Source organism: Euleptes europaea, chromosome 6, assembly GCF_029931775.1.
Source record: "Euleptes europaea isolate rEulEur1 chromosome 6, rEulEur1.hap1, whole genome shotgun sequence".
NCBI classification, from domain to species: domain Eukaryota; kingdom Metazoa; phylum Chordata; class Lepidosauria; order Squamata; family Sphaerodactylidae; genus Euleptes; species Euleptes europaea.
Genome location: NC_079317.1, coordinates 5,303,345 through 5,327,693, shown reverse-complemented (window position 1 = coordinate 5,327,693; position 24,349 = coordinate 5,303,345). Strand labels below are relative to the sequence as shown.

Genomic DNA, 24,349 nt, shown 5'->3' with positions numbered 1-24,349 from the left:
CCTAAACAGCAGAACGTAAGACAACCACCTTTAGAAGGTGCCCTGCCCTGAATGGCCCAGATTAACCTGCCCTCATCAGATGTTGGAAGCTAAGCAGGGTCGGCCCTGGTTAATACCTGGATGGGAGACCACAAGGAAGTCTAGGGTTGCTACGCAGAGGCAGGCAATGGCAAACCACCTCTGCCCATCCCTTGCCTTGGAAACCCGAAGGGGTTGCCATAAATCAGCTGCGAGTTGATGTCACTTTCCTCCACGCCCTAGTCCATACTATCTGTTGCTTCTACTGAATCAGACTCTTGGTCCATCAAAGTCAATATTGTCTACTCAGACTGGCAGAGGTCTTTTCACATCACCTCCATACCTGGTCCCTTTAACTGGAGATGCCGGGGATTGAACCTGGGACCTCCTGCATGCAAAGCAGATGCCTCTACCACCGAGCCACAGCCCCTCCCCTCTCCCAGTATGAGCGCCCCACTGAACGACGGCGGGTGGACCCGGCGCAGGCGCACTTCGAGCTGGGGAGGGCGAGGCCCGCCCGCCCGCTCTCTCCCAGCTGGCCAGCCCCGCCCCCTCTCGCCCTGCGGACACACCCCCGCCCGAGCCGGCCGCCGGGCCACGCCCCCGCCGCCTCTGACCCCGGCTTCGCCAGGCGGGCCCCGCCCACTCCTTTTACGGCCCGCGCGCGGGGCACGCCCCTCTCCCCCAACGGCCGGCGAGCGGCGGTTGGGAGGGGCGAGGCGGCGGCCGCCGGGCCTGAGGGGAGGGGCCGCCGGGCCAGCAGCATGGCGGCTGGGCGCGAGCCTCCGCCGCCGCCTCCTCCGTCTCCTCAGTCGCCCGCCGCCATCGCCGCCGCCGCGGCTCCAGCGCCGCGGCTCGCCCGCCGCCTCGCCCTGCCGGACTGACGGAGAGGGGGAGCGGAGAGGGGCCCGAGCGAGGGAGCGGCGCCGTCTGCCAGAGGGAGACCCGGAGGGGGGGAGGGGGGGACACACGCGGGGCCTCCCCCGCGCCGCCCGGGCCGGCCATGGAGCTGGCCAAGCCGGTGTTCCCCGCGCTGCCGCAGGCCAAAGAGGACTCGGAGGTGAGCCCCGCCGCCTCCCCTTCGCCACGGCGGGGGAGGGCGGCCAGCAAAGCCCCCTCCCCCCATGCAGAGCCAGCCCCCTCCGTGCAAACCCCCTTCTCCATGCCAAACAATCCCCCTCCATTAAAGCCCCCTCCCCTCCACGCCAAACAATCCCCCTCCGTGCAAAGCCCCAAGTGGCTTTGAATCCCAATATTCCCACCCCGCCCTTTTATTTATGTACACACCCGCGCATGCACGCGTGGACGTGTGGATGTTCCTCGCGTGTGAGCCTGCAGGGCGCCCTGGCCCCGCCCCTCTGCACCCCCCCCGCGCGTCTTGCCTTTTCCGCGCAGACCCCCCCCCATTTCTCCCGCTACGCCTGGAGCCCCTGGACTGGGTTTCCGAGCTGGTGGGAAGCCGCCCCCCTCCCCCCTCTGGGGTCGTGTTTGCTTCCTGGCATGCCCACCACGTTCGAGAAAACAACAAAAATGGAGGGTCTCCTCCTTTTCCACCGGTGTTATGTGGTTGCCCTTATCCACCCCCGCTTCCAGCAGGTAGATCTGAGGTCTTGTTCTCCTGCGCCCCCTCCCCAAGCACGCCTTTGAACCCCTCTTGTTAAGAGGGGGTGACCCCCCCCCCCATTTGGGCTCTGCTTTTTCCTGCCCATCAGTTATTTTCCTGTCCGGAATATTTATGTTTTTGCCCCCGTGCTCTTGTTTTTGCTTCCTCCCTGCTTTATATATACGGCTGGTTGCGGTTCTGTGAAATAAGTCACAGTTGATGGGCAGTGGTGGCTGGGGTTGCCAACTCCAGGTTCAGAAACCACCTGGAGAATTGAGGCTGGGAGAAGAGGGGTTCAGGGAGGGGAGGGGCCTTGGTCAGATGTGATGCCATACAGTCCACCTTCCAGATCACCTGTGGGGGTTTTTTTCAGGAGAAGTGGGAAATGTTTTCAATAAATAAATGAGCATATGGTGTAGTCTGGTGATCAGGTGTAATTCCAGTGGATCGCCAGCCCCTACCTGGAGGTTGGCAACCCTGGCAGTGGATCTCTGGGCTTGGACAGAGCAGATGATCCTGAGGATCCATTGTTCAGACCTGGTATAAAGTAGCTTTGCGCATCCCATCTCTTAGGCTGACATGGGTTCCCCAGCCTTATTTATTTATTTAATGTCCCACCTTTCTCTCCTAATGGGGGCCCAAAGCAGATTAGGTCATAACATAAGAAAGGCCCTGCTGGATCAGACCAAGGCCCGTCAAATCCAGCAGTCGGTTCACACAGTGGCCAGCCAGGTGCCTCTGGGAAGTCCACAAACAAGACGACTGCAGCAGCATTATCCTGCCTGTGTTCCACAGCACCTAATAGAATAGGCATGCTATGATACTAGAGAGAATAGGCATGCATCATGACTAGTATGCATTTTGGCTAGTAGCCTTATTCTCAATTAACATGTCCACTCCCCTCTTAAAGCCTTCCAAGTTTGCAGCCATCACCACATCCTGGGGCAGGGAATTCCTCAATTTAACTATGTGATGTGTGAAGAAATACTTTCTTTTATTTGTTTTGAATCTCTCACCCTCCAGCTTCAGCAGATGACCCCACCTTCTAGTATTATGAGAGAGGGAGAAAAGCTCCTCCCTTTCCACTCTCCATACCATGCATAATTTTATAGACCTCTATCATGTCTCTCCTTAACTCCCATCTTTCCAAGCTAAACAGCCCTAAGCATTTGAACCGCTACTCATAGGGCAGTTGCTCTAGTCCCCTGATCGTGTCATTCTCCTCCATGTTAACGTCACAACAACCCTGTGAGCAAAGACATCACATTATTCGCATGTCCTAGAGCTGAGCCTTGGAAGTCTAGTTGTTTATTTATTTATTTATTATTTCAATTTATAGCCCACCCTTCCCAATCAAAACCAGGTTCAGGGTGGGTTTATGATAAACAGTCTCTGATTTTTGGCTCTGTTAACAAGCCCCCAGGAGCGAGTGTTGGTTCCGCTTGGTGGTGCGCTAGTGGATCTCTATAAATAGCTGCAGGGGGAGAAGATCTCTGCGTATTCCCCAAAGGGGAAGCAAAACTGGGTGTGGGCAAACTGTGTTGGCATAGCCTCTGTCAGCATGGGAAAATGCAGTGGTTTGGCTTCCCCCGAACTCCAGAGCAGTGCTGGTCCAAAATAAATACGTATTTTTTTTTCTTCATTTATACACTGCCTTTATGCCCAATGGGAACACAAAGCGGTTTACATTGTTCTCCTCTATTTTATCTTCACAGCAATCTTGTGAGGTTGGTTAGGCTGTATGTATGTGACTGGCCTAAGGTTTCGCAGCGAGCTTCCATGCCATGAGTGGGGATTCGAACCTGGTTCTCCCAGATCCTAGTCCGACACTCTCAACCACTACACCACACTGGCTGTCCCAGTGTTACAGGTGTCCTCAGGCCCTTTTCCTGTTTACAGTTAAAAGATTTGTTCTTATCCACCCTATAACACCTGTTAGTACTATTCCCATTGCAAGGACTGCTGGGTGTAAGTTGCCATGCTCACTGCTGAGGATTTTGGGTGCCCCCTCTTCAGCGAAAGGGATTTTTCTTCTTGTCCCCCTTTGCGTCTCCTGCTTGTACAATATGTCTGTTACTTGCCCCTCCCCTAGTATTTCTTACTAAGGGTCCATGTGAAATCTATATCAGGCATAGGATGCTGAGGAATTCTTGGCAGCGCAGTAGATCCATTCAGTCACCCATTTTCTCTATTTGTACATCCTGAACCTGCCTGCTATCCACTATTCCCCTTTGGAGAATACGCAGAGATCTTCTCCCCGCTGTAGCTATTGGTTGAATAATCTAAAGAAATAACTATGGCCATTATAGTGAGCCCCAGGGTACATCCTTGGGGTACTTCCCTGAAGATATATTTTGCTAAATTTGCTTGGTAACCTTCCCAGTGTGGTGAAACTACTAAAAACGACTAAAAATCTTACACTATTTCTAGAAGATGCTTTGCTTCTAGCTTTGGTGTATCTCCCAGAAAAAGTATTCTGCTCCTGGGGATCAACCATTACAAATACTTTTGTCTGTTCTATTGCAAGCCTAATGGCAAAAATCATCTATATCTGCATCTATATCTTGCCCATTACTTTTGACTCTTAGCGTCTTCTTTTTGTTAACCTCACCTGCATGTCTTTAAAGTCTTGCTTCCTGCCATTTCATATCTTTTCCCCTCTGCCTCTGGTTCCATTTATGCTTTACTTTGTTACTATATTTCCTACCAGAGTGTCTGGTAATCTGGCTGTGGTCCTGATTTTAGCATTTTGAGATTGAGTGTAGCTGTTCTTCTCTCCACACACTGCACCTGGATTTTAAATCTTGTTCTCACTTCCATGTTTCTAAGAAGTCTGCCTTTATGCCACTGAATGTTGAGCAGCTTGTATTTTGTCTGCATGCAGTGAACATCCTCTGGGTTTTACCTACACCATTGCACTCATGGGACAGTTTTCACTTTATATTGACTTAATTTCACCTAAGCAGCTAAGAGAGGTTATCCTTTTCTGACATTAGCTCAAGGCCCATTAGAATGCCTTTGGTATAGACGCATCATATTTCCAATTAAGCTTGTCATCAGCTTCCCTTTGACCTTAAAATATAGATTCTCCGTTTTCCCTTTATTAAACCAGATCAGCCAGCTGTTTGGCCTGTGGTTCTCTGATAACACAGATCAAGCAGGCAGAGAAGGTGACGCTTTGGCAGCTGACTTGCTTGCAGGTGTATCAGAGATGCACAGACATCTCAGATGGTTCTGGTAGACCCTGGTAAAATTGCTGCCACTGAAGAAGTTTTATTGGCTTTAGGAACTCATTTGGCCTGAGTGACAGATTGTGAAAAGTATGGTCGTCCTCTAGGAAGTTATTTGTACCTTCACTGGGTTTCAAACTTTTAAATGTGTGGAAAAGGCTTGGTTGAAAGATCGCTTTTAAAATGGTGTGTGAACAACTAATTAGAGCCCACTTGTGTAACAGACACTGTGCAACTCAACAATTCTGAGAATTGACATGTTGATTAATCATAAAGTTTCTGTAAACAAACATTTTACTAGAAAGAGGCACACATGAGATCTCACAATAAGTAGTAAATACACACAGGGTGCCCTGCACAGTTGTTTTAGTGCACTGGCAAAAATCTGTGAGTGTGTGAGTGGTTTATGCTTGTATTACTGCCAACTGTTCCCTTTTATAATTTCCCTTTCTGTAAAGCCTCTCTAAGAATCTCTTTATCCCATCAACACTTTTGCCTGCCTTTTGCTTCACATACTGGTTATTCAAGCATCCCACCTGCCCCTCTGATATACCTTAACTTAAAAGAGCCATATTTGATTCTGTGCTGAGTTGGACTAGATGGCCTGTATTACCCCTTCCAACTCTATGATTCCTCTTCACCACAGCCTGCTTCTCACCTCTGACCCTCAACGTTGAAGTGTACCCTGCTGGCTCCTGATGCTTCCAGCACTTCCTGCCGCCTCGTGCTGCCACATGTCCTCCAGCATACCATGCCACTTCGTGCAACCTTATGCTGTTCAGCATATTATGATACCTAGAATGTAATGTTCCCCTGTGCTGCTTAGTATCTTAGTCCATTTTAGGCCTCTGAGCATTTTGTGCAGCCCAGCTTATTCTCCTACCTTATGCTGCCCTTCATATTATAGATATGCATGTCAAATACACTGTAGCTCCGACGAAGATGGTGCCTTCATGCTTATGTGCAGTAATATTGTAATTGTGAAATCAGTGTGGGTGGTATTTATTGCACATGCAAGACATCCCAAATCAACATCTGACTGCAAAAGGCATGTTGACAATTAAGTTAAAACAAGTAATTGATCTAAATTGTACATTTACTGTGAACATTCCCTTATATATTTGCAAAGCTGAGAAACTTCCTTTTTGTTTTGTAGAAAAGCATATTGCCAGGTATGTAACTTGTATTTCTGCCTTTCAGTTTGCAAACGGGTAAAAATCTCAGTTCTCCAAGTTCAAATAAGCCTTGTAGTAAATAATGCTTATGTGTCTGGTGGCTTCTCTGCCTTTCTAAACTGCCACGCTATGAACAAATGCGGGAGTAAAAATGTTCATGCCAGTAAATAAAAATCACAGTTAAAAACATCAAAAAGAGCAACAGGACTTTTCAAAAAACAATTCTCAGATATAAATAAATCTGCTTGCTTATATTGTAACACCCGTGACTAGTTATTAAACAAGCGGGTGGTCTGATTCGAGGCTATGATCTTGAGCCCACTTGGAAATGTTCCAATGAAATCAGTAGGCCTTTAGATAAATCTTTTGAACTGGTCGATACTCCAGGGCTTGGATTTGGGTGTCTGGGATCTGGAATTTACTGGATAACTCTGTTTGCTTTTTGTTGGCACACATAAATGCAGTCATTTGCAAGATTTCTGGGTTGACACAGTGTGAAGATTGTTTGTTTTCAGTAACACTTAAGTTTTTGGCTACTGTTCTATGGTTTGAAATGCTTTGTAAATTGCCAGTTTGTGACCACATGGGTTGCAACAGTTGTGGACGCTTCAAAAGGCTTATCCTGATGCTTCAGACAGTTGTAAGAGTCCATTTAAAATTGTACATTGGAAACAAGCAAGTGCATGGGTCTGTTAGTTTCTTGCTGTGCTATTCAGAAGTTACAGCTGAAGAAATTTGCATGGCAGAGGTGGGGGGGGATTAAAATGCCATTCAGTACCAAAGAGCTGCATCAGTGCTTGAAGAATATATCCCAGATGTGCTTGAGCCCCGAAGGTCTGATGCAGCATAGATGGTAGAGCCTGAAGCCCTGTTAATGCCTAGTACAAAGATCATCCTTGCTAGCTGTTGATCACTTTTTACTAGGGAAAAGGGCTGTCTGATACTTGCTGTAGAGCATTACTTCCTTGTGCGAATAGATCCCACAGTTGCCCAAAGGAAACCAGGGCAGGTGTATGACTTGACTTTCCTAAGGGTAGGAAATAGATTGTGTGCAGCTGTACTCTTAAAAAGAAACCCCTTTTGCCGGGAGAGCTTAGAACCCAGCTTCATTTTAAAAAATGTATCTGGATCTCTAGATACACAGCTAAATAATTAGTTTGCCACTAGTGAACATTTTAAAAAGCATATTTTATTTGTCACATCATGTCAGCGAGTTGCTCATTAGTGGTATTTTGGTAGCCCAGCGGGCATTTAATGGTTGAAGTTATTGCTTGCTGTGGTGGGAAGATAAAACTTGCCTTTCGCTATTCAACCCATGGTGACGACAGTGAGTAACATGCACAGTTTAAACATCAAATGAAATGGGCTTCTTTTGGTTTGCTTTGTCTCATGAACACATGAAGCTGCCTTATACTGAATCAGACCCTCGGTCCATCAAAGTCAATACTGTCTACTCAGACCGGCAGCGGCTCTCCTAGGTCTCAGGCAGAGGTCTTTCACATCACCTACTTGCCTTGTCCCTTTAACTGCAGATGCCAGGGATTGAACCTGGGTCCTTCTGCATGCCAAGCAGATGCTCTACCACTGAGCCACAGCCCCTCCCCGGTAGGTGGAGAACGGTCAGTATGTGGTAAATGCTCAGCCACCATTTCCAGAGGGGTGGCTGCGTTAGTCTGTCACAGAAAAACAGCCCAGCGCTTTGTGGCCCCTTGGATTTCATGGGCTAGAGCGTGCAGCACTCAATTCAGGAAGTGGGCACCTTCAGTTGGCAGATGCAGGCTTGGAGAAAAAGACCCACAGGTCATAAAATGCAAGAGGTACACATTTAAAAGTGCCACAAAACAACCAGTCTTGTGACACCTTAAAGACTAACAAGGCTTCAGTCTTTTGCAGACTAGCTCTCTCAGTCCTTGAGGTACATTTTGGCAGAAAGAAAAGTGGGGAACATACCTCATGGGAAGTAATCTAAGGTGACTTGGGTTTGCTGAAATCTGTTAAAGAATCCTGAGGCTACGTCCATAATGTCTTCTCCAAGCGCCGTTTATCTATTTGCCTTTCTCATTGAGACTCAAACTGGATTCAGAACAAGAAGGCAGTGCAGTATGACAGGCATTATACGGTAAACAGTGCACAGATAAATATTTCAGAAAGGTCTCAGGCGTTAAAATTATAATCCTGTTCACTATGTAAAAGCGCCGTCCTGAATAATGCTGTTTAACTGTCCCCCTATTACTTTTGTAGAAAATTCCATTTTGCTGCAACCAGATTCCCTCCTAAACAGTTCCACTGTGCACATTCTGAATACGTCAATGTACTCCCATGGAATAAGAAATTGAACTGTTTTTTCCTATATACACCTGGTATGATAAGTTGGTGTAAACGGGTATATTAGCAATTTAGCGTTCTAACAGATGACAACATTATTTTGAATTGTGATGAGACTCTTTAATAAGAACTGATTCTTTGTATGTTATTTTTTGACACTGTAGGTTAATGTGTGAATATATATGGTGCAACAGCTATTGAGTTGTGGTCACTGTATGCTCATCTGTGTTGGATTTTTTTGTAACCAGTAACTTAACACAGAGGTGTCATATTTGTGTTAGCACATTCTGGGGAACGGCAGAAGTGCCGGGGCTGCATTAACTTCTCCAGCAGTCAAGCTTTGGCCAAGTCAGAGAGGGTCCATTGGATTCCATCACATATGGAAAGTGCGATGCCCTTCCTCATGCATTATCAATAATAATGATAGTCTCCACCTGCCCCCCTGCCTTCCAGCTTTCTCAAGAATATGATTGTTTGTTGGCTGACTTGTCCTTTATCATGTGTGAACTGTGTATCTTTTTCTTCAGGACTGGACATATCCAATGAGAAGAGAGATGCAGGTATGCATGTTTCTTTCAGTCAAAGCCAGTTGTTAATTGGTTACTGGGTGCTCCTGAGCAAAATCCTAAGGAACCCTGAGATGCTTTTAGGTACTACAGGGGTAAATTAGGGATGAGGATCTGGAATCTCCTTTATCCAGGACAGGTCCTGGTCTGAAGACAGCTGATTCCCTGGGGTGAGCAGGGTAGAGCTGCTACCATGCCGGATCCACACAGGTCCATGTCACTTCCCAGTACAGTGCTCCCAGGGTCAGAGGATTTTTTGGGATCGTCAAGCTAGTGGGTTAAAAAACGAAAATACTTGACCCCATAGAAATGATGGCTGCTGCACTGTTTTTGAGAAACAGTGCCCTCGACACACAGAACTCCATTTTTTCTCTGGATTTCATTAGGCATTCCCATTGCCATACCAAGGGAACCAACCCCAATAGCTTGCCTTTCCTCTCGGATTCTTTTCGAACTCCTGGGCTTGCAGGCTTGCCCCTGGCCATTCACTTGAAAGGCACCGTTTGGCGACTGCGGCCTTTGCTTGTGGGCGGGCAGCAGTCTTCCGTACCTATATCTCACTCTTCCCTTGGATGGTCCCAGGTGGGCTCCGGGCATTCGGCCACCACTTCTGGATCTTAGGAGGGCACTGGTTAAGAACATAAGAAAGGCCATGCTGGATCAGACCAAGGTCCATTAAGTCCAGCAGTCTGTTCACTCGGTGGCCAATCAGGTGCCTCTAGGAAGCCCACAAGCAAGACAACTGCAGCAGCATTGTCCTGTTTGCATTCCACAGCACCTAATATAATAGGCCTGCTCCTCTGATAATGTGTGTCCTGCTGTGACTTATGGTGCGGTAGACTGAATTTTGTGTATGACTGGATGTTTTGTATTCTCTCCCCCCCTTTAGGAAATTTTACCTGGGTTGTTCTTAGGCCCATATTCTTCAGCTATGAAAAGCAAGGTATGCCTTTCTTAAGATTTTTTTTTTTTTTGCTGTGAATGAACATAGTTGTACAAAGTACATAAATTGTTCCGCACTCAGGAATAATGTCACACATTTTGGTGCGTTGATTGCCACTGAACATGTTACATTGGTAAACCTTCTTTCAAACAATATGGTAGACCACTAAGCAAAGTTTTGCCTTTTTCATGTATGGTAGCTCAGCAATTCCTATCAAATTGGACCAAAACTCTATAAATAAGTTTCAGAACCAACACTCTCCAGAATTTCTTCCAGTAAGAAATTTATTCTATTGTGCTTATCTTAAGAACTGTCAGATACATTTCTGAAACTTGAAAACAAAGCAGCTTGCCACTCCAGAGCTATTTGGAAAGGGCTGGACAGTCTCCACTTTTTGGAGCAGCATTTTTTGGTGATTCTTGAATACACTTTGACTTGTACAAGATTCTGATTATTTCTCTACAACAGGGATGGGGAACCTCAGGCCCGGGGGCCATATGCGGCCCCCGAGCACATTTTTTGTGGCCCTTGGGAGCTCCTGGGCCCTGCCGCAGAGGCGGGGCGCAGGGCAGCCCTCTCCAAGGGTGTTCCTGGGGTTGTGGCTTACAGGGGTGCTGTGGCGCCCTTTGGACCTCCTCTCGCTGACTGTCGGCTGTTGGTCGGGGAGAGGAGAGGGGAGGGATGCTTCCCCCAAGGCTGCCCCCTACAGCTGCAGCGTGCAGGAACGTCTCTGTGTGGCCTCCCCTGGGGTTGCCAACCTCCAGGTGGTGGCTGGAGACCTGGCAACCCTAGCCTTTCCCCCCCCACCGGGAGATCTACACCTGGTATGGCCCCTGAATGATGTCATAAATGTGCAAATGGCCCTTGGCAGGAAAAAGGTTCCCCACCCCTGCTCTACAAGCATAGAGAGGGGATCTGTAAATCCCACCCCACCCTTGAAATCTCCCTGCAACGATTCTCTAAGCTTCTGAGGCTTGAGCAGATATTTCTTCTTCTCCCCCACGCTCAGCCGCGGTCGACATTCTTTCCTTCCTAGAGCACGATCGCTCCTTATCGGCTCACTTTTGAGGGTTGTCTTTTCCTTTTTGATTGATTTACAAAGACATTTTCCCACAGACCCTGGGGATAGAGTTCCCTGAGCGTGAACAGAAAAATGCCTTTTCTGATGAAAATCTGATATGGCTGTCTTCCTTGTCCACATAAGGGCCAGCCATGTTTCTGTTAGAGGCAGTCGTGGGTAGATAAGCTAGCCAAGAATGTATTACGTCATCTCAAACCTGCTGAACATTTAAATGTAAGGAACTAAATATTTAGTGATATGTCCACTCGTTAAATATTGGCAACTCAAAAAGGTGTAAATGTTCTCCTGCCATTATTTTAACAGCGCTAACTAACTTCAAGGGGTTTTCATTTTCTTCCAACGTTTTGTTTTGCAGCTACCTATACTTCAGAAACATGGGATCACCCATGTAATATGCATACGGCAAAATATCGAAGCAAACTTTATTAAACCAAACTTCCAGCAATTATTTAGGTAAGTATTGCAACCAATACTACGGTACTCTGAAAATGATGGTTGTGACGCTTTGTTCAAGAAACACTTCCTATGTTAACGGGTCTTTCAGTTGGTTCTTCAAGATGGGACTATTTCAGAGGTCCTTTGAATCAAAGAAGTTGGTGGGTATGTTAGAGTGGATCCTTTCGCACGGAGCAGCATTTCCCTATGCAAGAGGCTCTTTGCATCGGGAACGGCTCATCGTGCCAAGGGAAAGCACTGCCATTAGAGGGACAGATGAACGGGAGTCAATCCTTTGTGCATCTGAGAGGCTGGGAGGGCGATGCAGGGGTTCCTTCACGGTGCTGATCTGTTTCTTCATAACTTGCATTCCGATTGGCAAAGGAGGAGAACCATGGTTACATTAAGATGTTGCACAAGCGCTCTGTTTAAGGGCCGGATGTTTGGTCAACCCTATCAAAACCAGCCTTTTCCCAGGTAATGTTCATCTGCTGTGGCTCCCGACAGGCCTCCGTGCTGCTTTCCAGTCCAAGCTCCCTTTTCAGTAACTGTGCTTATTCCCACAAGGGAGCAAACGAGAGGATGGGGTGCTGCCATTTTGTAACTCCAGAGGTCACAAGGACATGTCTTCACGCCAGCGTCGTCAGAGCAGGCAGGCTTCTGCTCCCCTTCTTAGCCGAGAAACCACCACTTCTCCAAAGGGCTCACGATCACTTGGGTTATATTTGCCTGTCAGGTCATTGGTTTATTTCTAGTTACACTGTTTGTTTCAGAAGTTCAATACCTCTGCTCAAAGAGCCATGCTTCAAAAGGGTGTGCCAGGTTTGATGTGAAGAAAGGGGAGAGTTCTTGGATGTGTCATAACTTTAGTTCCATTTCATGTTGACCTTCCCAGAGTCCTTTCGATGTTGTGTTGTTGTTGTCGTTTTGCATGCTTAAGTAGTGGGAAGACCTTTAAGCAATATTTGGAACCATGCCTGCACTTAAGAATAACTTGATTTAATCATTTGACTTATACAAATGCTGCCGCCTCTTGTACCATGAATAAAACGTACCAATATGTAGCCCTTCCCCTGCCAGCCACTCTTCTCTAGTTCCCATCTTCCATGACGGGGTCCCCAACCTTTGCTGGTGCCCACCAAGTGTTTTTAGAAAGTGGGCAAGGCCAGGTGGGGCTTTTGCCTACCCAGGCTTCTGATTGGCCACTGGAGATTTGATTGGCTGTGCAGATTTTAAAAAACGATGCTTTGGCAGAAGCTGCCGCCACAGCACAAGGATCTTCACTGTATAACTGAAGGTGAACTGCGGCCACCATTTCGTAGCTGACTGCACCTCCTGCGGCAGCCATTTTGCGGCTGCGCCCACCACAGCGTGTCAGAATTCCAGAGGTGCCCACAAGCTCAAAAAGGTTTGGGACCCCTGCTCCAGGCAGTCTTGAAGCAGAGGCTGGACAAGCACTTGTCAGGGTTGCTCTAGGCCCGTGTTGGTGAACCTATGGCACATGTGCCAAGTCCGGCATGCGGAGCTCTCTCTGCGGGTACGTGCCTGCCGCCCAGCTGGGCAGCGGGGGCTTTGAACCGTGCAGCGCTGCTTGCAGGCAGCGCGGCGCGGTTCAAAGCCCGCCCCTTCCCTGGACTGCCCACCGCCCAGCTGGGCAGTCCAGGTAAGGGGCGGGCTTTGAACTGTGCGGCGCTGCTTGCAGGCAGCGCGGCGTGGTTCAAAGCCCAAGGGACTGCCCAGCTGGGCGCGGGGGCTTTGAACCACGCTGCCTGACCCCCCCACCCCCTCTCCCAAGCGATCCTGGCCTCGGAGAGGGCCAGGCTCGCTTTCCCTGCCGCCGCACCTCTCCCGTGCGATCCTGGCCGCCACCCCTCTCCCGTGCGATCCTGGCTGCCACCCCTCTCCCGTGCGATCCTGGCCCCGGAAAGGGCCAGGCTCCCTTTCCCCGCCCCCCCCCTCTCCCGTGCAATCCTAGCCCTGGAGAGGGCCAGGCTCACTTTCCCCGACGACGCCCCCCCCCCATGCGATCCTGGCCCCGGAGAGGGCCAGGCTCCCTTTCCCCGCCACCCCCTCTCTCCCGTGCAATCCTGGCCCCAGAGAGGGCCAGGCTCCCTTTCCCCTCCGCCCGCCCCCTCTCCCGTGCGATCCTGGCCCCGAAGAGGGCCAGGCTCCCTTTCCCCGCCGCTCCCCCTCTCCAGTGCGATCCTGGCCCCGGAGAGGGCCAGGCTCGCTTTCCCCTCCGCCCGCCCCCTCTCCCATGCGATTCTGGCCCCAGAGAGGGCCAGGCTCGCTTTCCCCTCCGCCCGCCCCCTCTCCTGTGAGATCCTGGCCCCGGAGAGGACCAGGCTCGCATTTCCCACCGCCACCCCCTCTCTCTTGCGATCCTGGCCCCAGAGAGGGCCAGGCTCCCTTTCCCCGCCGCCCCCCCTCTCCTGTGCGATCCTGGCCCCGGAGAGGGCCAGGCTCGCATTTCCCGCCGCCACCCCCTCTCTCTTGCGATCCTGGCCCCGGAGAGGGCCAGGCTCCCTTTCCCCGCCGCCCCCCCTCTCCCGTGCGATCCTGGCCCCGGAGAGGGCCAGGCTCGCTTTCCCCGCCGCCCCCCCCCCCCCCGTGCGATCCTGGCCCCAGAGAGGGCCAGTCTCGCATTCCCCGCCACCACCCCCTCTCCCGGGCACAGTCAGGCTGCCGCTTTCTTCTCTCCCCCCCCCCCCCCATGCAGGCCAGGTCTACTCATTGGTTTCTATGCATAGAAACCAATGGGTAGACCTGGTCTCCTTGTGGGGGGGTCGGTCTCAGTCAGGAGGCCAGGTCTACTGACATGCAAACCAATGGGTAGACCTGGCCTCCGTGCGGGGGAAAACCCATCTCCATCCGGAGGCCAGGTATACCCATTGGTTTGCATGACAGTAGACCTGGCCTCCCGACTGAGACCCATGGAAGCCAAGTCTACCCATTGGTTTCTATAGAAACCAATGGGTAGACCTGGCCTCCGTGACGGGGGAAGCTTCCCAATGGGGACTTCCCCCACCCCCACAGAGGCCACCCATGTTCAAAGCCCCCCCCCCCTTCCCTGGACTGCCCGCCGCCCAGCTGTTGGCACTTTGTGATAAATAAGTGGGTTTTGGGTTGCAGTTTGGGCACTCGGTCTCTGAAAGGTTCGCCATCACTGCTCTAGGCTGATCCTGTACTGAGCAGGGGGTTGGGCTAGATGGCCTGTCTGGCCCCTTCCAACTCTGTTATTCTATGATTCTAAGCCCGCTTGACATCGCCCAATAGATTCCAACCTTGGTTTGCAAAGTAAACATGGTTTGAACTGTGATGGGGCTAAAAGCAGTGGCGGGGGGTGGGATTCAGGGGGAACACGGCTGGCACTCCAAAGGGCTTCCTCCCAAAGGCAGCTTGCCCCAAAAGGGCCTTCGGGCTGTCCCCTGCAGCTTATCCTGAGTCAGGAGTCTACATTTTAACTGGGCTTCTTCATACCGGTTTCTGATTATTTCCAAGCTAAATGTTTGCAGTCTACAAGCTGAGCGATCCCGGCTGTGAATTTAACACGCTTGTTTTAATTGTAGGTATTTAGTCTTGGATATTGCAGATAATCCCATTGAAAATATAATAAGATTTTTCCCTATGGTAAGTGTTTATTTTGGCTTGTGGGTTTCGTTCTTGTACTGTTCAGGAGCAGCTCTGCATGAGCTCGTGTCAGTGCGGCTCAGTGCTTGTGTGAGAGCAAGAAGCCGTCCCTTCCCCTGAAGCATTTTAGTCCCTTTATCTTACTCCTGTGGTGACACCGGCAGTGGCTGTCACTGATGCTCTACGAAGCATTTTTCTGGGCCAATTTGCACGGTTTTCCTTGAAGTGAAAAGGTCTGTTAACGCATGACTTCCCATGTAGTTCATGTAGCTACAGTTGTCTGAACCCTCCCCCTATTTGGTAGTATTGCTGGTTTTCAGGGGTGCCCGTCACTGGAAATTACAACTTTATGGGCTCTCTCCCTCAAACATAAGAACTAAGAAAGGCCCTGCTGGATCAGACCAAGGCCCATCGAGTCCAGCAGTCTGCTCACACAGCAGCCAACCAGGTGCCTCTAGGAAGCCCACAAGCAAGACGCCTGCAGCACCATTGTCCTGCCTGCGTTCCAATGCACCTAATATAACAGGCATGCTCATCTGATCCTGGACAGAATAGGTATGCATCATGACTAGTATCCATTTTGACTAGTAGCTGTGAATAGTCCTCTCCTCCAGCTCTAAGGATCAGCTGTTCACCTGGCCACTGTCCATGGCTAGCATGTCTGCGGATGGTTTCCCCACACCAGTGGCTTCTCTTAATGGCAAAGTCCTCCTGCAGGGCTGCATAACAGTCCGAATGTGGTGCTGAGGTCCTGGTGTGCCAGGCGCTGCACGAAGCACTGGGAAGAGCCACAGCTTTGTGGGCCCTGCTTGGCTGCTTCACAGTGGTGGTGACTATGGTTCCATATATAGATTCGAGAAGTTTCCCTTCGGGGGGGTCGGGTTTTTTTTGGTTTGGATGTTGCTAATGGGAAAGTAGGTGACAGATCAGCCTGTCCATTGGCCTGTAACTGAAGGTTCATCTTCGTGGCTTCTGTGCAGTCCCCACATGGGTGCCTGCACAGAAGACCACTGGATGAACAACAGTTACAGGTAAGTGCATGTCCAGAGTGCGCTTCTCAGCACAGCTTTCTGTAGGGAACTGCTGCTGTGTGAAAGATAAGTGCAACTTTATGCTAAAGGCCGCTTGTAGGAAGCTTTTTGTCTGCAGGCGTGACGGCAGTTGTGCTTCCCAGGAGCACAGCATCCGGACGGAGGAAGGTGCCTGCTTTGTCCCCCGCCAATCTGTGATCATAGAACTCAGTTTGAGCGAGTCATTTTAAGCCCTGAATTGCCCCTGCAAGAGTAAAGCAGCCTGAATGCAGCAAAGAATTTTGGCCGTAACCAGACTGCCGGTGGTTGCAAAACCTCATTTTCCATACCCTTCATGTAAACTTTCTCTCCGGAGTGCAAGTTCTTTAGAATTTCCTGGTATTTGTGGTACTTTAGAGTGCATGGCTGTCCATGGGCACCAATCCTGCTGTATGGGTGAAAGAATTTCTGAGTCGACCGTAATAGGAATGGATTTTCTGTGTGTTTTTCCTGTAGACTAAGGAGTTTATTGATGGCAGTTTACAAACTGGAGGTATGTTGCTTTTCTATTTGCCTGCCTAATTGATCCTAATCAGATATGAAGTGAGTATTGGGGAGGTGGTTTAAATTATGACACACTTTGTTGGGTGGGGGGAGTTACATAGTCAAAGCAAAACGGGTGTTTTGCAAACCGGGGGACGCTTGTTGTATGCAGAGGAGCTTTTCTCAAAATATAGTGCAGGGGTGTCAAACATAAGGCCTGTGGGCTGGATCCGGCCCCTTGAGAGCTCTTATCCTGCCAGCCAAGGCAGCCATACACACACACACACTCCCGATCTGGGCTGGCGAGGCCTGGCTTGACCAAGTGACACTTATGTCATATCCGGCCCTTGTAACATGAGTTCAACACCCCTGTATAGTGTGTTCTGGGGGAGAATGGTGGGTGGGGAAGTCTTCGAGTCCCTCTTTCACCACCCCATCCGGGTTACTTGGAAGCTGAGGAATCGATTGCAGCCGAGCATGGAGGCCTGGCTTTGGGGGCCCCGAAGGGAAATGAAGGGCTTTCGGGTGGACCTTGGCTTTTTGCTTAGAGGTGCTTTAGATTGTTGCATTCGTACTGCTGGCTTTCAGTGTGTCTTAGTTGTTCTCATGTCCCGTTGGGAAGCCTCTTGTGGGTTTTGTTATGTGGGGGTGGGTGTAAATTCAGTCGTAAAGACAAGCAGTTGTTGATTTGGGGGGGGGGATTCTGGCCAGCTGGTGTAAAGTAACTATTTCCATTCTCAGGAAAAGTTCTTGTCCATGGGAACGCAGGGATTTCCAGAAGGTAACAACGCTTTCTCTCTGTTTTAGCATTCCCAAAGTGCGGCCGTTGGATACCTGATCTTACTTCTTCTTTCTCTCTCTCTTTTCAGTGCTGCCTTAGTTATTGCATATATTATGGAGACTTTTGGGGTGAAGTACAGGTATGAAAATGTACGATCCTGCTTTCTGCCTTGGATCACTGAGCCATGATGTGGCCAAAATGAATTTCTTAAGAGATGCTGCAGTTGTTAACCATGGCCAGGGTCATTAGCAAACTGGATCGAGCCGAGTTTCCCCCTTTGCCAAGAGCCTTCAGGATGATGTGGGGGGGAGGGTAAGAGCTGCCATTCCTGCCTTCCCCATCAGCCATCCATGGCACTGCCTCCTACCTTTAGGGCAGATGGCCACCATGAATGGCCGGCTCTTCCCCTTTCCCGTGGTTGAAGCGGAGCAAGTGAGCCTGCCTCTGAGGTTGGGGGGCGGCGGGGGTGTGTGTGAAGCTCCAGGTCTGCCATCCCTTCCCCAATACATAAAGTTGCCTATTGCTGCAACTGAGGTGGGGGGTTCAGTTCAAAATGAAGTTATGGGATATTTGAAGGGTGTTGAGAGTGGGGGGCTGCTAACAATGCTTTCCCCTCCCAGTGTAAAAATTCTGTGGGTCCCGTGTTTCATGGTGGGTTTAGAGAGAGGTCCTTGAGTCTAGATCTGTTTCATGACATGAGGGGAGGGGCTGTTGCTCAGCGGCAGAGCATCTCCTTGGCATGCAGAAGGTCTCAGGTTCAATCCCTGGCATCTCCAGTTAAAGGGACTAGGCAAGTAGGTGATGCGAAAGACTTCTGCCCGAGACCCTGGAGAGCTGCTGTTGGTCTGAGTAGACCAAGGGTCTGATTCAGTATATGGCAGCTTCATGTGCTCATGTGGCCTAACCGTGCCAGAAAGTCTTGTGACCAAGAGCTGTGTCGTGATCTAGTGAACAGAAGTCTGGATTTTCACCATAAATACCTGGGTTGAAAGTCCACTTCCGCCACAGTATTATTGTGCCCTCGTCCTCTATAAACATGGGTTTACGTTTTATATAATGTGCATGGGGTTGAACTCGATGACCCTGGTGGTGACTTCCAACTTTGTGCTTCTGTAAGTGTACCTCAAAGGAGATTGCTGCAACCGAGCAAGTGGTGAATGATATCATAGAATCATAGAGTTGGAAAGGGGCCATCGAGGCCATCTAGTCCAACCCCCTGCTTAATGCAGGATCACCCTAGAGCATCCCTGACAAGTGCTTGTCCAGCCTCTGCTTAAAGACGGCCAGTGAGGGGGAACTCACCACCTCCCTAGGGAGCTGATTCCACTGTTGAACAACTCTTACTGTAAAACATTTTTTCCTAATACCAGCCGGTACCTTTCCTCCTGCAATTTAAGCCCATTCTTGCGAGTCCTGTCCTCTGCTGCCAACAGGGACAGTTCCCTGCCCATACTTAAAGAGAGCAATTATGCCCCCTCTCAACTTCCTCTTTTCCAGACTGAACATTCCCATTTCCTCAGCCTTTCCTCCTAGGGCTTGGTCTCCAGTCCCCTGATCATCCTCGTTGCTCTCCTCTGCACCTGCTCGATTCTGTCCACATCATTTTTGGAGACCTCAGCTAAGTGATGTGGTTTGAGCTTCCATGGGCCTGTCAATTCCCACAGGCCCTGCAGCGCACATCTTTTCCGTTAGCTGATCTTCTCTTCAGTGCAGTGCCCAGGTCACCTTGGGGTATCCTTTGTAAAGAAAATGAGCTCAAGTGACAACCTGCCGGAGCTCTTCCTGGAGTGAAGCATCTCTGCCTGAGGCTAGGGACTTGATGGGGTTTCCCAGAAGCCCTTCTGTGCTGTTTGAAGAAAGGACAGGGAGGGTGGGCTGGGAGGCCAAAATGGCCCTGGAAGGGACCACACCCCTGAAGGAGGGAGGGACTGACCCAGATGAGTGACGTGTTATGCCTGGCTTGGCTGCATTATCACATGAACACACATGAAGCTGCCTTATACTGAGTCAGACCCTTGGTCCATCAAGGTCAGTATTGCCTACTCAAACTAGCAGCGGCTCTCCAGGGTCACAGATAGAGGTCTTTCACTACCACCTTCTATGTGATCCTTATAGCTGGAGATGCCGGGGATTGAACCTGAGACGTTCTGCATGCCAAGCAGATGCTCTTCCAATGAGCCAAGCAGATGCTCTTCCACTTAGCTACGGCTCCTCCCCAAACACACATGAAGCTGCCTTATACTGAATCAAACCCTCGGTCCATCAAGGCCAGAATTGCCTACTCAGACTGGCAGCAGCTCTCCAGGGTCTTGGGTAGAGGTCTTTCACATCACCTGTTCCTTGGCCCGTCTAATTGGAGGTGCCAAGAATTGAACCTGGGACCTTCTGTGTGCCAAGCAGAGGCTCTTGCACTGAGCCACGGCCCCTGACTGGCTGCTGCTACCAGGGTGGCATTCAAGCAAGGTGGCTTCCCCAGGCCATCAGCCCACCGGGACTTTTCCTGGTGGCTGTAATGGCTAATCGCCCCAACATGCAGAAGATGCACAGAATTAAAGAAAACTCTGGGAGAGCTTATAAGGAAGTGAATGCAAACAGGCATGAATTAAATATGAAAACTGGTTGTCTTCTTTCTTGTGCAGGGACGCATTTACATACGTGCAAGAAAGAAGGTTCTGTATTAATCCCAATGCTGGATTTGTTCATCAACTTCAGGTAAGCCCCCCCCCCCACCTCTGGCAGTGCTATAGACTGTGATCTGGGCAGTCCTCCTGTTACGCATGGATCAGAAATGCCTTGATCTTCAGTGACTCCAACAGAAACATTTGTTTTCCACTTTCTGACAATGGCTTTGGCTGAATGCTGCAAATTGGCTTTTTTCTGTCTGTTTCTGTTGTGGACATTGTACCATACCTGGTTGCTGCACATGGAAGGCTAGTTGCTTACAGCAGTGGTCCCCAACCTTTTTGACTTTGTGGGCACTAATGGAATTTTGAGAGGGGGTGGAGAGCCCCACCCCAAAAATGGCTGCTGCAGAAGTCACAACTGAATACTAAAATGGCTACCGCAGGAGCCAAATTTGATACTTTCTGAAAAGCTTGGTGGGCACCAAGGAAAGTCTTGGTGGGCATCATGGCCATGGCACTCACAAGCACCATGTTGTGGAACCTTGGCTTACAGCCTAAAGCATTCCGCATATATGAAGCAGGAACTGGAGGCCACCCATTATTTGGATACCCAAGGTTGGGTGGAGAATGTAAAATATTATAGAAAAAGGTTTTTTATTTTAAGACGCTTATATCAGGGTTAAAAACATTTAAAATGATAAAACAAGGCACAATGGCAACTCACCACTGGCAAACGAGTCTGCTCCCTGGCCACTAGTCCACACTAACCTGCGCATCCCATAGAGAGCCAGTGTGGTGGTGTGGTTAAGAGCGGTGGTTTGGAGCAGTGGAGTCTGCTCTGGAGAACCGGGTTTGATTCTCCACTCCTCCACTTGAGTGGTGGAGGCTAATCTGGAGAACTGGGTTGGTTTCCCCACTCCTCCCCATGAAACCAGCTGGGTGACCTTGGGCTAGTCATACTCTCTCAGCCCCACCTACCTCACAGTGTGTCTGTTGTAGGGCGGGGAAGGGAAGGTGATTGTAAGCCGGTTTGAGTCGCCCTTAAGTGGTAGAGAAAGTCGGCATATAAAAACAACCTATTTATTTATTTCAAGACTAGGCTCAGAGGAGCTGACAGGAGAGTAATAACCCATTTAATCAATAAAACCATTAAAACAGCATTTAAAATAGCCCTAAAGTTATAAAAACCAAACATCCTAAAACTATTTAGGCGCCTCTAAGTGCAAAAAGTTATAACTAGGTGAGCAGATGGACTAAGATAGAACAACGGCGAGGGTTGTTCTTCTTCTTCCAATGAGAGAACTGCCATTCTCCCTCTGTGGGCATCGCCTGACTACCTCCAGGGTTCTTTGGAGGTCGAGTCGACCCCTCCATTCAGCACATAAGGAATACTGGAACTGATCGTTCTGTGACCCCTCAGGTGGTTCAGTTAGGAGGAAGCTACTGCTGTCCTTCATGGTGTCTGTCCTTGGTTTCACAATTCCCACAGTTCCGGGGTGGCGGGAGTGCAGTGGCCTGTGGCAGGAGGTGGGGAAGTTCCATCCTGCCAGCACAACTGTTCTGGTGGTCCACTAGAGATCCTGCCCACAATGTCTGGTGCCCCGCCCCCTTCTCCGTTTAACCTGCAACTCGGAGCAGTCGGGTTAAGAAGAGTGTCCTGTTCCCCCCCCTTTGGGATTCGTCCTGTCTCTGGTCCCTTTGGTCCCCCTCCTCTTCTTGTGTCTTGGGGGTTGCTTGATCCAGATTCCCACCGCTTTCGCTCCACTCTTTTTGTAGGAATACGAAGCCATCTATCTCGCCAAGCTGACGATCCAGATGATGTCACCGCGGCAGCTGGAGCGATCACTGTCTGTCACTACAGGTGAGATCTCTCTGTGTGGCTGTACCCCTCCTCTGGAGACAAAAAGCAGCCCCTGCTGCAGGGGGAAAGTATTTAATAATTAAATTGCCCCTAAGCGTTTCCTTGGGGGATCTTTCTTAACTTACTCCCGAACAAGCAATGAAATTATTGTTTCATCGCTTGCTTGGGACACTATTAATAAAAACTCAGCTTATTGACTGTGAATGAATATGAGGGGGGACCAATATTCCAAGGAAGAATTTTTTGACAGAACCTGTTCTGTTCCATTCAGACAAAGCACCAAACTTGACGTGGCAGTGTCCTCACGTCTGCTGCGAGGATGCCACAACTGTTTGACAGTGATTTAATAATGCCACTCATCCCCCCACCATGCCTTCTTAAGTGCCGAGACAGCCGAGGGAGTGTGTGGTTATTTTGGCTCTTGATAAGGTGTGTGTGTGGCGGGGGGGAGAGTGACAAGAATGCCTCAGGCGGCCGTGGCATTTTGAAATATTTAAAATGGCAGTGCCGTCCCTGCGGATGTCGTCGCATCTCGTTTGGCCCCACAGCCTTTCCAGCTTGGTAAATCTTCTTGTTTCCATCTTCAGGCTGTCCCACTGACTCTGCCTTTTTCACAGGAAGTTTGAAACGGACCCACGAAGAGGATGAAGAAGTCACCAATATGCAAGCAGCGGCGCAGAACGGTTGAGGCTGAGGGACCCGTGGAGTTGTGATTTCCAGTCACGGCAGCTGCTGATTTCAGCAGGTTGGACGGTTGGATATTTCAAGGGCGGGGGCGGGGAAGAGACACACAAGCCCAACCTTCTGATGCAAACCTGCCCCTCCAGTAGCACACCAGGCAGGATTTTAAGGTATTGGACTCCTGGACTGACTAGATGGCACTGATTGTTTTACTCCTTTTTTTACACTTTATAGTTTTACCCTCAACCAAGAACTTTTTTGGACTTGCAAAGAGGTATTATTGCAATAATGCACTTTTCATACTTGAAATTTCTTTATTTGTATTGATAAAGCTATTACTTTAAACAAAATGCGAGTTTGGGTGGGGAGGATTTGTTTATAAAGTTATTTGTGTAATTTATAACAAGAGTCTTTAGTAAAATAATAAAAAAAACTTCTTAAAACTCCCCGTGGTCTGGATGGTGCTTCACTTAAGTTTAAGATTCAGAAAAGTGGGGAAACCAATTTCTGCAAGATGTTGGGACTTGTTTCCGTAGCCATCGTGAGTTGAAGTGGATTCATCATACCTTGTATTTAGCCATAAATACAAAGCTTAGATTTCTCTTCCAAGTCAAGTGGTTTTTTTGACTCTCTGAAAAGACGTAGGTCTGTGGGGATTCTCTCAACAGGCAAACAGTAGGAAGAGGCTTCCTTATTGGCGGCTTTTCATTCAATAAATTAGCTACAGGAAGAATCTGGTGGGGGCCTGGGAAACTTCAAGCCTCATGCAGTTCATCAGAAGCCCTGCTGGGCAAAAGCCCCAACTGGCCTTTGCCCTCTTTCTGCTAGAGGAAATGCTTGGTGTGAGCAGAAAGGGAGCTCAGGATCCAGTGGCTTACATCCGAAAGGCCGCAGAAGACGAAGAGTTGGTTTTTATATGCCGACTTTCTCTACCACTTAAGGCAGAATCAAAGCGGCTTACAATCACCTTCCCCTCCCCACAACAGACAACCTGTGAGGGAGGTGGGGCTGAGAGAGCTCTCAGAGAGCTGTGACTGGCCCAAGGTCACCCAGCTGGCTTCACATGGAGTGGGGAATGTTGAGAAATCCCTGGAGATTGGGGGGGTGGAGCCTGTGGAGGGAAGGGGCCTCATCAGGGAATAGTGCCAGATTGTCCAGCCTCCAAAGCTGCCATTTCCTCCAGGGGAACTGATCTGACTGGAGATCATCTCCAAGCCCCACCTGGGGGTTGGGAACCCTGTTAGCAGCCTGTGGAGAGGGGGACCAGCAACCTTAGCAGCTGGGGTAGGAAGAAAATCAATGCCCACCCGCTTCCCTCTCCAAATTACCAGACATTGGAAACTCCTTTGAAAGGGATCACCAGTGGGAACAACAACAAAATATTTTAAGTAAACAGGATATTTTCGTTGTAACCATGTCTGATGTTTACAGCACACATTATGGCACAGCAGAGATGGAATCCTAGCTCCCTAAGTGGACAGCAGCACATTCAAATCACAGCACTTTTAGATTCAAAATGAGATTTATTAAGTCCTCCTTCAGTTTGACAAGACTTTTAAGATTGAATAAATAGAACAAACTTTTCTGAGCAAGTTAAGTACCACAATGAAATGGAACACCTCTCCCAGCTGAAAATAGCCCTCTGTGGGGTAGTGAAGCCTCATTATTATTTTCTAAACTTTTTCATAATAGCCTTCCTTTATTCACAATGCCCTGAAAATAGTATGGCAGGTGGGCTTGTCATACATTTATTGTCAACTAATGAGAAAAAGTGCTAAAAACGTTTTATGTAAACCCAAAGTGCCTAATCCTGTCAAGCTCCTGAGAGCAGGATTTTGGATAT

At 49.4% G+C, this 24,349-nt stretch overlaps 1 protein-coding gene across 1 annotated transcript; it reads left to right on the top strand.

The window, feature by feature from the left end:
• Positions 1 to 1,000: 1,000 nt before the first annotated feature.
• Positions 1,001 to 22,521, top strand: STYX (serine/threonine/tyrosine interacting protein). Its single transcript, XM_056852087.1, has 11 exons — positions 1,001 to 1,078; positions 8,879 to 8,911; positions 9,807 to 9,860; positions 11,297 to 11,394; positions 14,946 to 15,006; positions 16,533 to 16,569; positions 17,301 to 17,340; positions 17,429 to 17,479; positions 19,980 to 20,052; positions 21,741 to 21,825; positions 22,443 to 22,521. The coding sequence occupies exons 1-11, from the start codon at positions 1,022 to 1,024 to the stop codon at positions 22,511 to 22,513; spliced, it is 660 nt and encodes a 219-aa protein (XP_056708065.1). The 5' UTR covers positions 1,001 to 1,021; the 3' UTR covers positions 22,514 to 22,521.
• The last annotated feature ends 1,828 nt before the right edge of the window (positions 22,522 to 24,349 follow it).

Bases quoted from the DNA above. Each gene is read 5' to 3' on its own strand.
- STYX (XM_056852087.1), top strand. From the start codon at position 1,022: ATGGAGCTGGCCAAGCCGGTGTTCCCCGCGCTGCCGCAGGCCAAAGAG. The intron at 1,079-8,878 runs GTGAGCCCCGCC...CTTTTTCTTCAG, and splicing joins AGGCCAAAGAGGACTCGGAG to GACTGGACATATCCAATGAG. The intron at 17,480-19,979 runs GTATGAAAATGT...TTTCTTGTGCAG, and splicing joins ACTTTTGGGGTGAAGTACAG to GGACGCATTTACATACGTGC.